Source organism: Mercenaria mercenaria, chromosome 17 (genome assembly GCF_021730395.1).
Source record: "Mercenaria mercenaria strain notata chromosome 17, MADL_Memer_1, whole genome shotgun sequence".
In the NCBI taxonomy this organism is placed as follows: Eukaryota; Metazoa; Mollusca; class Bivalvia; order Venerida; family Veneridae; genus Mercenaria; species Mercenaria mercenaria.
The window spans coordinates 2884856-2897938 of record NC_069377.1 but is presented as its reverse complement, the minus strand read 5'-3'; the positions used below and the strand labels follow the sequence as shown (position 1 = coordinate 2897938).

Below are 13083 nucleotides of genomic sequence, written 5' to 3'. Positions count from 1 at the left end.
CAATATGAGTATTGACCGGGCCGGCGGTCAATACTGGTTAAAACCGGTCAATACTGGTCAATACCGGTCAATACTGGTCGATTCAATACTTTGGTCACTCTTGGGTGGTCAATACTGGTTTATTCAACACTTTTACATAATGCACATTAACAGATTAGAACAGACTGTAAGAGTAATGTAAAAATATTAAAGCAATTTGAATAATACAGAATTTTGTTTATTAAAAAGTATAGTGGTCAATGCTGGTCGATTCAGTTTTGGTCCTTGGCAGTGTATCCTGGTCAGGCTCAGTTCTGGACAATATACTTAGACTGGTCAGTGGTCAATACTAGTTTATTCAATACTATCTTCAATTTATCAGTTATCATATTCAATTTATCTTCTTATAGTAGCCTTTATTTTGAATTAATTAAAAAAAAAATTACTATAAAATACACTCATTGAAATGGACAGTACTGGTCAATTCAAATTTTAGTTCTACACAGTATCCTTGATCAACACATATAGTGGTCAATACTGGTCATTTAAATATTTTGATTGCATAACTTATTTTTTTTAGATAAAGTTACCATGTTCAAGCATCCATTTATACAGTGGGATTATTGATCATGACAGCTAATTAGTGACTAGATAGACAGGCCAGCAATATATATAATCTTTTGTATATTGTAAGACAGGGTGTCAATTAGGCAATGTGACAATTGCTATCAAAACACAATTAAACCATTTCCATGAAAGGGTCCAGTTGTTCACAGCAATTTTCCAGTAAAAATAATTAGACTTAACACTTGTGAATCAAACACTTAACTGCTACAGTTTATGAAATACTTTCTACAAATAAAGTTCAGTTAAATTAGCAGTTTAATGACCAGTATCAACCAGTACTGACAAATCAACCACTTTAACTAGTTTGGGAGTATTGATTTAGTTGTTTAATTAAACTAAATATAATGCATGCAAACACCTTCATCAAGTCCCAAATGCTCTTAACAGTCATTATTTAAATTGTTCATAAACTCTGCAAAATATCTTAACAGTCAGTATTGACTAAATAACCAGTATTGACCAATCGACCAGTATTGACCGGTATTGACCACTTCAGGGAGTATTGACCGGGGCGGTTTTAACCGGTTAAAACCGCTGGTTAAAACCGGGGGCGGTTTTAACCGCCCAACATTGTGCTGAATTAATCTCTTGCAGAGTTTACCAGACAATTACACTTTGGGCTTGTACACCTCAGGAAATCTTGGTCTGGCAAAATCCACCTGAGCCAAATGTCACATCATAGATCAAGGTATTTTCATAATAGCCCTATTATACAGTGCAGCACAGATTTTGAAAAATAAAGGTTTGTATATGTCACCGTTAAAACAATAGAAAGCCATTGCACCATGTAAATAATAACAATATGACATCTTTGGCTGAACGGAAAACTATCATCACTCCATCCTTATTTAATTTGAGTTACAACAGTTTTCCCTTTAACTCACGATATCTTGTTAGACCTGGAGTTTCTCTGCTGCCCTTAATTTTGCTGATCGGCTGCGTGGATTCACTTCTACCTCTTCTTCTGACGACATCGTCACTTTTTTATTCAATCGTTGCCATTTCCTGACGACCATCGAATCTAACTGATCCTTTGTGTCTGCCATTCTACTCATCATTCTATGTTTTTGAACTAACGACAAATTTCCCTTCTCGTCCATATCAATCGTGTTGAAATGTCGTTTTACGATTCTGTCCTCGAGAGAGTGGAACGATATTGCTACACATATTCCTCTGGGTTTCAGAAACTTGTGAGCTACTTCTAAACCACTGTTAAGTTCGTTCATTTCATTGTTTACAAAAATACGAAGAGCTTGGAATATCTTTGTGGCAGGATGACTATATCTTCCGAGACTGTCATGTCCATATACTCTGAAATAAAAAATATCCATGTTATAACATCGTAATAACTGTTCGGTTCAGTTCAAAGCCCTGTATACAAAACATAACTAAACCATGGCAGAGCTACATGTACATGAACATTAAAAAATCTCAGAAAGTCTGAATGAGTTTTTTAGCATATAGAAATGATAAACCTCTTGGCCACACTGAAGTATATACTGTTACTAACATGTAATATGAAATTAGACCAATGATTCTAGCAAGACTTTTTTCATGGCGAGCTAATATCCATATTCATTTCAGGAAAAATTACCAGTATTCCAAGTTGAAATCCAACCATCCAACTCCCCTTCCCCTAATGACAAAACCTACCCCACACAATCACTTTACTCAAAACCTACCCCACACAAACACTCTCCACAATTTTAGCCAGTTCTCGTGTCCTCGTGATTCTACCAAATGCTGACCTAGCCTCCGCTATAGCATGCGCTATCCGCTTTGCTCTTCTCTCCTCACCATACTTCTTAAATATCTTTGCAAGATCAACCTCATCCAGAGAGTTCACTACATCTGCTGCTGTTGGTTGCTCTCGCAACCTGTAAGCAAGAGGGTCATGATGACCCTGAATCGCTCACCTGAGTAATATGAGCTACATGTTTCAAATGTCAAAGTGATGATAAAATATTAAGAAAGTCAGTAGGTCACATTCATGGTCAATGAAATTCAGTTTTACGATTTGTGTGCAAAACTGTGTAAGTCATCAATATTTCAAGGCTGTATCTTAAAAAACAAGAAAGTAGGTCAGTAGGTCAAGGTCACAATCAAGTGACACCATATTACTTGGGGTCATCAGGTAATTATAATTAAATAGTCTTGGAAATAGAATCAGATGATTTTTTAAGTATTTTTCCTATATAACTCACATAATAACTAAGTGACCCCAGGGCCTCTTTTAACCCCAGGGGCATAATTTGAACAATTTTGGTACAGGACTACTAGACAATGCATCATACCAAATATCAAAAGCCTAGGTCGTATGGTTTCAGACAAGAAGATTTTTAAAGCTTTTTCCTATATAAGTCTATATAAAACTTGGGACCCCAGGGCAGGGCCTCTTTTCACCCCAGGGGTACAATTTGAACAAATTTGGTTGAGGACCATAAGACAATGCTACAAACCAAATATCAAAGGTCTAAGAGTTGTGGTTTCAGATAAGAAGATTTTTAAACTTTTTTACCTATATAAGTCTATGTAAAACTTGCGACCCCTGGGGCGGGGCCATATTTGACCCTAGGGGGATAATTTGAACAATCTTGGTAGAGGACCACTAGATGATGCTACATACCAAATATCAAAGCCCTAGGCCATGTGGTTTTGTACAAGAAGATTTTCAAAGTTTTCCCTATATAAATCTATATAAACCATGTGACCCCCGGGGCGGGGCCATATTTGACCCTAAGGGGAAAATTTGAACAATCTTGGTAGAGGACCACTAGATGATGCTACACACCAAATATCAAAGCCCTAGGCCATGTGGTTTTGTACAAGAAGATTTTCAAAGTTTTCCCTATATAACTCTATATAAACCATGTGACCCCCGGGGTGGGGCCATATTTGACCCTAGGGGAATAATTTGAACAATCTTGGTTGAGGACCACTAGATGATGCTACATACCAAATATCAAAGCCCTAGGCCATGTGGTTTTGTACAAGAAGATTTTCAAAGTTTTTCCTATATAAGTCTATATAAACCATGTGACCCCCGGGGCGTGGCCATATTTGACTCTAGGGGGATAATTTGAACAATTTTGGTAGAGGACCACTAGATGATGCTACACACCAGATATCAAAGCCCTAGGCCCTGTGGTTTTTTAAAGTTTTTCCTTTCGGTTGCCATGGCAACCAGAGTTCTGCATGGAATTCAATTCTTTGAACAATTTTGAAAGGGGACCACCCAAGGATCATTCCTGTGAGGTTTGGTGTAATTCTGCCCAGTGGTTTTCAAGAAGAAGATTTTTTTAGGAAATGTTGACGGACGGACAACGGACGACGCACGACGGACGCCGGACATTGAGCGGTCACAATAGCTCACCATGAGCCTTTGGCTCAGGTGAGCTAAAAACATATTCTAACACGTTTTGATTTATTTTCAATTTAACCCTTACCCTGCTAAATATCTTTAATGAACTTGACCATCTTTCAATTTGGACCGAACCATTAATTGTTAAAAGGGGTGTCTACCAAACAGATACTGACTGAATGGTGAACAGTGTAGATCGTGATCAGACTGCATGGATGTGCAGGCTGATCATGATCTACACTGGTGGCAAGGCAGAATCAATCGTGTCCAGCATGATAAGGGTAAAAGAAGTATTGCCAGGTAACACTGGTTGGGGGAAATCAGGTTTGAACCATTGCTTGGAGTTCAATGGCAATTTGAGGATAACCATGTGTTTGTATGTGAGCTTATTTACAGTCGTCACTTGCAATACATATAGTTGATTGCTCAAGAAGATTATTTGTAACTCTAATTGAAGGATAAATAAAGAAAAGGAAGAGCAGTCTAGTGGTAGAGGGTTCCGTTAGAGTATGGGAGGTTATGGGTTCGATCCTTGGCCGCAACATACCAAAGACATGGAAAATGGTACAAGTAGCTCCCTTGCTTGGAGCTCAGCATTAAAAGGGAAACTGGCTTCTCTTCTTTCATACCATAATGGAGTGCAAACTGTGTCAAATTGACTAAATCTTGTAAGAGACAGACAAACCAAAATTATACTTTTTTTAAAAAATACCTGTTTGAATCCATCCTCATGTCTAACGGACCATCCATACTGAGACTGAAGCCTCTCTCTGATTGGTCAAACTGCATTGAGGAGGAGCCAAGATCAAACAACATGCCATCTATGGAGCCGGCTGGTACATCTCTTGCTGCAAGCAAGGTAGGTAACTCTGAGAAACGACCCAATAAAGGAGTAATCTGTCCTGGTCTACAATGTAAACATTTTGATGTTTCCTTACTTTTCTAACTCTGCATTCAGAATCAAGGGATTCTTTTGAAACAAATAGTACTATAATGTACTTTTTTTCTTCTTTCTACCTGATTACAAACTCGCTGCTTTTAAATTTTTGCAGGTAGTTCTCCACTTAACCAACATGAAACAGAAGTGGGATAAATGGCTTCGTAAATTGTCTTTCTTCATTCAAAATTTATTACAATTACATCTGTTAAACAGTTCTAAAGGTAGTTCTGCATGTTTGTTATACCAGATGTCATGGGTTTAACATCATTTACCCATACATGTATATCCTTAAGGCTAGAAGAAGCCCTTGGTCTTGCATACACAAATGGGAGACATATACACTGATTTATTTTTGTTACATTATTTCCTTAGTTTATCCTGATGCTGTGAACAGTAGGGATTAAACTTGCTTCTATAGTTTTTTTGTTGTTGTTTTTTTTTACATGAAGGTACATGTTTTAATGAATTCTGTAAATCATATCTGAATTCAATGTGGTTCATTTATATACAAAGATGATCATTTTAAAAATTCACAGCAATTTACCCCATTTAAATTGTAAAAACGGTTACCTTTGTTCAGCGAGTTCACAAGCAATTTTGTATGCTAGAGGGTCTCTGTCTAGGGCAAACACGTGACAGTCTGGTGCACTGTCTAGAAGTGCCTTTGTATGACCACCTGCTCCAAATGTCATATCTACCAATCTCTGAAATATATTTGTGATCAAATACTTCAGGCTTTAGCCTGCATTCGGCAAGTGTTCTGCCTTTGCAACAAGTGCAGACCAAGATCAGCCTGCACATGGTCTGTACTGTTCGCTATTCAGTCAGTAAGTTTTCAGTGAACACCCTTCAAATAATAAACGGTATTGCCGAAACTGAATGATGGACCAGTCCATTTTAGAAATTTAGCAATGTCAAGGTTAAAACACCACCTCCGCAAGCACTGATGGCTTGAGCAGTCCATGTTGTTCTTGGCAGTTTTTCCTCATACTTCCTACCTCTTGACTGCCTGAAACCTAGAACAAGTCATGTTTCTTGTTCATCCCCTTACCAATAAATGATAGGTTAAAATAAACTAAGACAGTATGATTATAGTCAGATAATCTTCAGAATCAGTGCTCAGCTGAAGCTGCTTTGTTTAAAAAAATCAGGGCTTTCAGACAGGTTTTTCTTTTAGTATTATGAGGAGATGGCCCATACCCAGCTTTACTTTGGAAATTTTAGCAGAGTTTTGATCAATATTGGGGGATTTCCAATTTAATATTGCATTTTAATGATATTGGATATACACCCATTTTTTTACAACAAAATTACATTTTGCTGACCTCTGTTATCAATTTTGCTGTACCTTTTGCAAGAATAATCAAGTTTTTGACAATTTTTAATAGAGACCAATGGGATTATTGTCTCAAATGTGGGAAAAAAGACACTTCATAAAGCTGGGTCTAAGACTCAAAAGCAACTATTAAATCACTTGAAAAAAAAAAATTCTGCAAATTGCTGTACTTTGCCTCGTTTGACATTGTCCGTATTTGAACAATTCTACCAAAAACCACTGATATTTATAATGTCTTGTGTGCAATATCTATCAGTCATCACATTTTACAATAAACTCATACATTTGGTCTAATGCTACATGTGACACATCACAAATTGTACTAAAATCAAAAAATTGCAAACCTCTGAAAATATCGAATTATACTAACCTGACTAACTTTTCCACCAAGATAAGAAAGAACTTCCTCTTTTAGGACTGGTATATGTAGATCTGTATTTTGTACAGACTTCTTGTCTGGTCTACGACTTTTCGTTCCTAAAGTTTTCTTAGAAGTGTCCACACGAGGGATTTCACTGTCACTATTGGTCTCTACAAAAACATTATCTGCATTAACTGAGTCTCCTGATGCACTATTGTGATAATTCCAACAAACTGAACACTTCCTGTGAACGGAAGTTCTGGTAAGAAAGTTTCGACTTAAATCACCATGGCAACCCGAATGTCTGGAAGTAAATGTCCTCCAAGCCAATCTTTTAGTAATGTTTGCATGACGACCATGTAACAACCTAGTTAGCAGCCACTTGTAACTTTGACAAGCCATTAGTAACTTTGAAGATGAACGGCAAACTGGATGAGCTGTATCTTTCACTGAAATGTAAAACAAGATAAAATTTACAGGATATGTATGCCTGATTTTTCAAAACATCCCTATAATTTTTTCAATTTGGATTTGATACCCTTTTTATTTCAAAGCCTCATGGCCTAGGGCAGCACTGATTATAAAAATTTTCACACAGCAGTTAAATTTCCATATTTAGTAAATATTACATGCCGCAGCATAAGCAATAACAATTCCTGCATAAACAGGACAGAAAATGATTTAAAAGTACTTGCTGTTCAATATCTGAATATGAATTTTGTATTCACTAAGATTTTGAATTGACAGTTTTAACACCGTTGAATTTATAAATAAAGTAGCATATATTTAGAAATTAGTAGCAAATTTCAAACACATGTACTTCCAACATGACATCAGATTCAATAACCTATTTTCAAACCACCTACTAAAATGCATACAGTTATTGTTAGAATGATGTTAGAGCCTATAAAGCTACTCAATCTGACTAAAGTACTTGATCTCTGAGAATGACCCATTCACATTTGTCTTCTGTATATTTTGGATTTCCAATATTGCTATTTTTATTTTCGCAAATCGATTTTTATTTGAGCCAATCAGACGACTTGTTCGAATGTCAAAGAGTAAGAAAAATGTGCAGTCAGTCTGGGGATCGAACCCGGCACCCCTAGCTTACAGAGCATATGCCCTACCGACTGAGCTAACCGGCTATCTGTTATTTTACGTCATAAGAATTGTAAATATGAAAAACCCAGGCTAAATATAGATTTTTTTATTCTTACAAAATGTTGTAAGTAACCCTTCTGATTGGCTAGCGGAAGGGTTATCAGAACGAGGCTATCAATAGCACGTCTTCAGATCCTAAGTGTAGCCTAATAGGAGATGTACTTAAGTCATGTTAGTCAGATTGTAAAGCTACTAAACTTTTAAGTCTGAAAACAATTATCTTTTAGTGGTACTTTAATTAGACCAGGTATCAAAACACTTGTTGAAACAAATGCGAAATGACATCACACTCACAGTTTATAGATTTTTATTAAAATTGTTTCAAAATGGTAAAAATCCATAAAACTGCATAGAAATATCAAACGTTTTTCAGTCACCTTGTTCACATTTCTTTGGTCAAATTTTACGGAATTCATATAACTTAAGCTAAATACCAGGTTTAAATTCAATTGTACTGTAATGGGCACCACCTTCCTTTTTAATAAGCCGGGGTTTAGGGAACAAGATCAGTTGGTGAAAGAAATACAAGTATGGGGTTCGAATCCTACTCAAGGAATAAAGATCAGACCTTGAAGTGAATCAACAATTCAAAAGTAGAAATCACATTTAATATTCAACCTGTGTCTTATCCCAACTAATTTACAATGTACATATTAACAATGTATAAATCCTATATATTAGCAATTGAGGGAACTAGACGCTTGTGCAGGGAGAGAAAGAACCCTCCCGAACAGTCATCGTTTACACATTTTATGCACATTTTACCACGTAAAAAGATCTAACAATTGTTTCATTGGTCGTAGTAATAGTATCTAAGCAACTCATTACAAAAAAAAACTTAGTAACTTTCCATTAAGTGCAATTGACCATCCATGCACAAGATGACATATAAGTGATAATAATTGGTTATTAGCGGTGCGCGTTCCCATCAAATGCCTCGTATCAGCAAACGACATTTACTTGATGTCAAATAATAGAACATTAGCTGGTGCAATACAAAATATGTATGTCATCCGTGCAGGTCATTTACACAGTTAAAGTCTAAAAGATAAAGGTTTGTACCGGGCCTGTTACAGGACAAATATATTCTTGATTATGTCACAAAATACTTGTATATCAGACTTCGTAGAGTAGACAGTCAGTAATTTTCTCCATGAAATATATTTATTCACATAAAACAGAAACTATATACAGTAGATATAATATGTTAGGCAAAAGTGATAAAGAAAGACACCATTTTTGCACGTTGATCCTCTTGAAATCAGGGGTGTGGAAATCGGCCTGAATCCCAATATTTTTCACTTGTCCACGGACAAATGAGACTTAAAAATCTACTTGTCCGCAGTCAAAACTTACTTGCCCGGATTTTCAACATTTTAGCATGCAAACAATTCTATATTCTGGACAATAATCTACAAGTAGTAACAAAAGCAAACATAATAAAGTGTAATACTGTAGCTGTTTCAAAAAATAAGCTTTCGACACTTTAGCTTGTGTTCGTCTGTGAGGGCGTCGAACATTTAACAGACATAAATACCTAAAAGGCTGCCCATCATGCCATTAGCCATGTGAGAAAAGCATGAAACTTTCTTATTCATACTAGCGAGCTCTTTGTGCTTTGACTGCAGGGCTTTTTTCCGCTATAAATCTACCTCCTGTAAAAGGAGGTAATCCCAATGCAAAAAAGTATGTTTTTTTCCCAAAGTTGAATTTAAAATTCCCAAATGATTATACCTTTTAGGATTTTTGCTGTTTTAAGATAGTTTTGCTGACTTGTATGTATATTTAGGTAAATTATAATACTGTTGAACAATTACTGAAATACAATTCATTAATATTTCACACAAAAACACATTTATGTAATTTGCAAATCGTCCCAATTAAGACAATTTCCGAGAGCATTTTCCCAATTCCACCGGTGTCGGTGGCATTCCCAAATTGATGAAAAAAAGGCCTGGACTGTTGACTTCCATTTTTGTTGGCGAAACTGTAACAACAAATTTGTCTAAAACTTTGTGATAATTGTTTACATTTCTGGCTTCTATTCGCTGAGTTATCATGTAAAAAAATCATGCGAGATCGGCGGGTGAAACGTCCGTTCCGTACGTCAAATTCTTTTATAAACTTCATAAACTTGAAGAACTGTTCAGCGTTTCTAAATTATTCTTTCCTTTTTTCATTTCAAACCAGAAAATGTGTGCTTGTCTGCGGACAAATGGAATGTGAAAACTCACTTGTCCGCTGTCAAAAAGTCCCAAGTCAGACATAGGAATTCCACACGCCTGGAAATGAATTGAAATATTCATTTTTCATGCATTTTAAATTTTGGATCTGTAGCAGATACCTTATATACCAAGTACCCACAACTGTTAGTGAGGGTATCATTCACGGCCTACAAGTGAAATAAACAGAGAATAAGTTTAGGGTTTGAAAACAGGCAAGTTGGCGTACAGTTTACGACTGTCTGCAACATAAAAATTTATTTCAAGAATGAAATTTCAAAACATATCATATATAACAGTCCAGTGAGTTGGTGCCAAATTTTCATTTGGATTTGAAATTTCTTAGGGTCGAAACATATCATTCTTAGGGGTGTAACGATACATCGAACTATCGATGCATTGCGATACTAAGTGTCCCGATAGCATGCATCGATAGAAAAGTCACGATCCAATAACAGTCGCCGATAGTTCCTTCAACAATCGATAGTTTTGATAGTTTTGAAATTTTAGTAAATACAGAAAAAATTTATAATTTATAAACCAAGAAACAGAGCCAGCTTTCATTTGCGCCTCGGAAAATGTTTACGTCTCCATTACAATAATTACCCTCACGGAATTAAACTACCATAAAGGACTGAGAAGTCTGTGAGATAATTAATAAATTTAGTTTCTTAGAAACTTTGATTAAATATGTTTAAATAACCTGTTAATTTTAGATGAGAAAATGTACTATGGACATGGAGAAAGAAGGCTACTTGTATTATACAGCAAACTGTTCGGTAGGGCCCTTCATTTAGTGCTGGTACACCTTAATCCGATCCGTTAATTTTCGTCTTTTTCGATGCTTTGGGTTATTAAACATGTTGACATTCGCAACAAAATGGCTGATTCGTTTGAGTATACCTTGAATAGGTTTATTGTTTTACTTATTGTTCCAAAGCCAAGAAGGGCAAGAAATATTTAATGTTAGAATTATTTCTGTCCGTTTCAGTTATACAAACATCTCAATGTGTGTTAACAGCAATTATAAACAGTTGCCATCTGTTACACTGTGTAACAATGCCAGTTGGTAGCTTTACCAGCGTTCGACACTAACTTTTTTGCCAGGTATCCCGAAGGAATACCTGCTGGGAAATTTAGGAATCCCTGCTGAAAATTAGGAGTCCCTGATAACAAAATGTGGTTAGAACATGAAAAAACTAAAATCTAACAAACACAACTGTTTACAGTATTACATGTATTTTATTTCCACTTTATTTCCATTTTACATCAATGACAACAATAGCTTGTATGACTTTTGCTGTAAAAGAATAATGTCATTTCTGTCCAAGTCTTCTTCCCCCTCATCTTCACTACCATCGCACTCCTCTGCGATTTGTTGTAAAGTTTGTCTAAATGTATGCCGCCTAGTTCATTCCCCCTTATAACCCCCTTATTTGTAATCATTTTTTTGACATAAAAAAAATTCCGAAAAGTCTCTCTTAAATAAAAAAAAAATCAAAAAAAAAAAAAAAAAAAAAAATGTTCCGACCTACCTACCCTAATTTTTTGAGCATGTTACCAGATACAAAGACTTTTTAGGCCTTATTAATGCAACTCCAACAGACTTTATCTAAAACTAGTACATTGGTCATAACAGATTTTCTTAAACATTTCATATTTTACTTGTTTTATTTTGCACATTGCCTAAAAGTGGGTGGGGTTTAGTGTTTGCATGCTTTTATTATCAGCAAATTCTTCTAAATAAGAGCTGCTTTGGCAACAGTGATCATATTTTTCGTAAATGCAGACGTTTTATTGGCTTTTTATTTTAGTTTGTACTAGAAAAATCTTGTAAGAAATGATAAAAATGTTCGAAAATGTCGGTCTAGAAAACGAGTAACGAAAAACTAAAGTAACAGTTAAAGTTCTTGAAAAGATAACTGTTTTAACTTTATTTTCTCATCATACCACGTATAATTTCTGCTTATTTAATTTGTTTTGCCCAAACAAAGCCTCGGCAATGATAATAAATTTGTTATAGACCGTGACGGCCGACCGGCTCATGTAATCGTATCGAGCACACAAAATAATGGTACAAACACGATAATCTAAGGCTGCATTGTTTATCAATTAACTTGTAAACATTGATCAATAAACATCTTTGATAATGACAAGGCATATTGTACTAAATACAAACCGCGAGATAAGCACGTGTCATTTGGCGCGTGGCGTGACTGACATCTGTCGGTAGCTAATTAACATACGACGCTCCGCCTACTGCCATATTTCCGCTTGTGCCGGCGAACAATATTGAAATTCACTGGGATTTTGATTGACAGGGGGCAGAACTATCGAACTTTGAACGCATCTAAGTAAATTTCCGCGAGTCAAGCCGACGCGCGTGCCGTAATTTATGCGGGTAAAATACGAGTTTTTCTCGATTTTCGCAGGGTCAAAACCCGGGACCTTGGGTCAACTGAAGCAAAAGACCGATGTTTGAGCGAACAAGACTGGGGAATTTCATTTTTTTAGAATCATATTTTATCTGGAAATCAAGAGTCCCGACGGAACACCGAAATTGTGAACTTTAGGATCCCTTGCGGATTTTTGGTGTCCTCGGGATCCCGGAACACCGTTAGTGTCGAACGCTGTTTACTGTATAAAATATGATGGCCGATAACTATTGCAATAGTATTGCAATAGTAACCTGCAATAGAATAGTATCGCAATAGTTTTTAAGCAATATCAATAGTATTGCAATAGTCAAAATTGGCCTCAATAGTCACCCCTAATCATTCTTAGTTGCATCCATACCTGTGACAATGGATTAAATGTAAGGGCAAGTTTTTAGAAGTGCACCGGCTACTTCACAAACTCGATAATCAAATTATCAATTGACATAGTTTGCAGAGCATCATAATTTGTAAACGGACTGATAAATTAATCTTGATCAGTTTTCGACTCTTTATCTTTAGTTAAGTACTGCAGATCATTTTAATGCGTGGAATATTGAATAAAAGAATACAATTAAAGTTGTCGCTTGTCAGTGTCGTGCTTTTGTTTACATCTGCACCGGTTGACAGCGACATCTGGCGGTGGCGGAAGCGAGTT

The 13083-nt window shown here is 36.1% G+C and overlaps 1 protein-coding gene across 4 annotated transcripts; it reads right to left on the bottom strand.

Annotated features, from left to right (window-relative positions):
- Positions 1–1151: 1151 nt before the first annotated feature.
- Positions 1152–13077, bottom strand: LOC123536519 (probable methyltransferase-like protein 15 homolog). Of its 4 annotated transcripts, none has more exons than XM_053528780.1 (6): positions 12998–13077; positions 6614–7053; positions 5478–5611; positions 4680–4874; positions 2289–2483; positions 1152–1917 (listed from the first exon to the last, which is right to left on the bottom strand). In XM_053528780.1, the coding sequence occupies exons 1-6, from the start codon at positions 13059–13061 to the stop codon at positions 1500–1502; spliced, it is 1446 nt and encodes a 481-aa protein (XP_053384755.1). In that variant the 5' UTR covers positions 13062–13077; the 3' UTR covers positions 1152–1499. The 4 variants fall into 4 exon arrangements, with proteins under 4 accessions (XP_053384755.1, XP_053384756.1, XP_053384757.1 ...); XM_053528781.1 differs by lacking the exon at positions 12998–13077 and adding an exon at positions 9306–9402; XM_053528782.1 differs by having other exon boundaries at positions 1153–1917; positions 12787–13021.
- Positions 13078–13083: the final 6 nt, after the last annotated feature.

What these genes read in the sequence shown, in the direction of transcription:
- LOC123536519 (XM_053528780.1), bottom strand. Translation starts at nt 13,061, where the DNA reads ATGTCGCTGTCAACCGGTGCAGATGTAAACAAAAGCACGACACTGACA. An exon ending in TTGGTGGAAAAGTTAGTCAG is followed by an intron (nt 5,612 to 6,613) that starts GTTAGTATAATT and finishes AATATATTTCAG; the next exon opens with AGATTGGTAGATATGACATT. An exon ending in TGTGAACTCGCTGAACAAAG is followed by an intron (nt 4,875 to 5,477) that starts GTAACCGTTTTT and finishes TTTACATTGTAG; the next exon opens with ACCAGGACAGATTACTCCTT.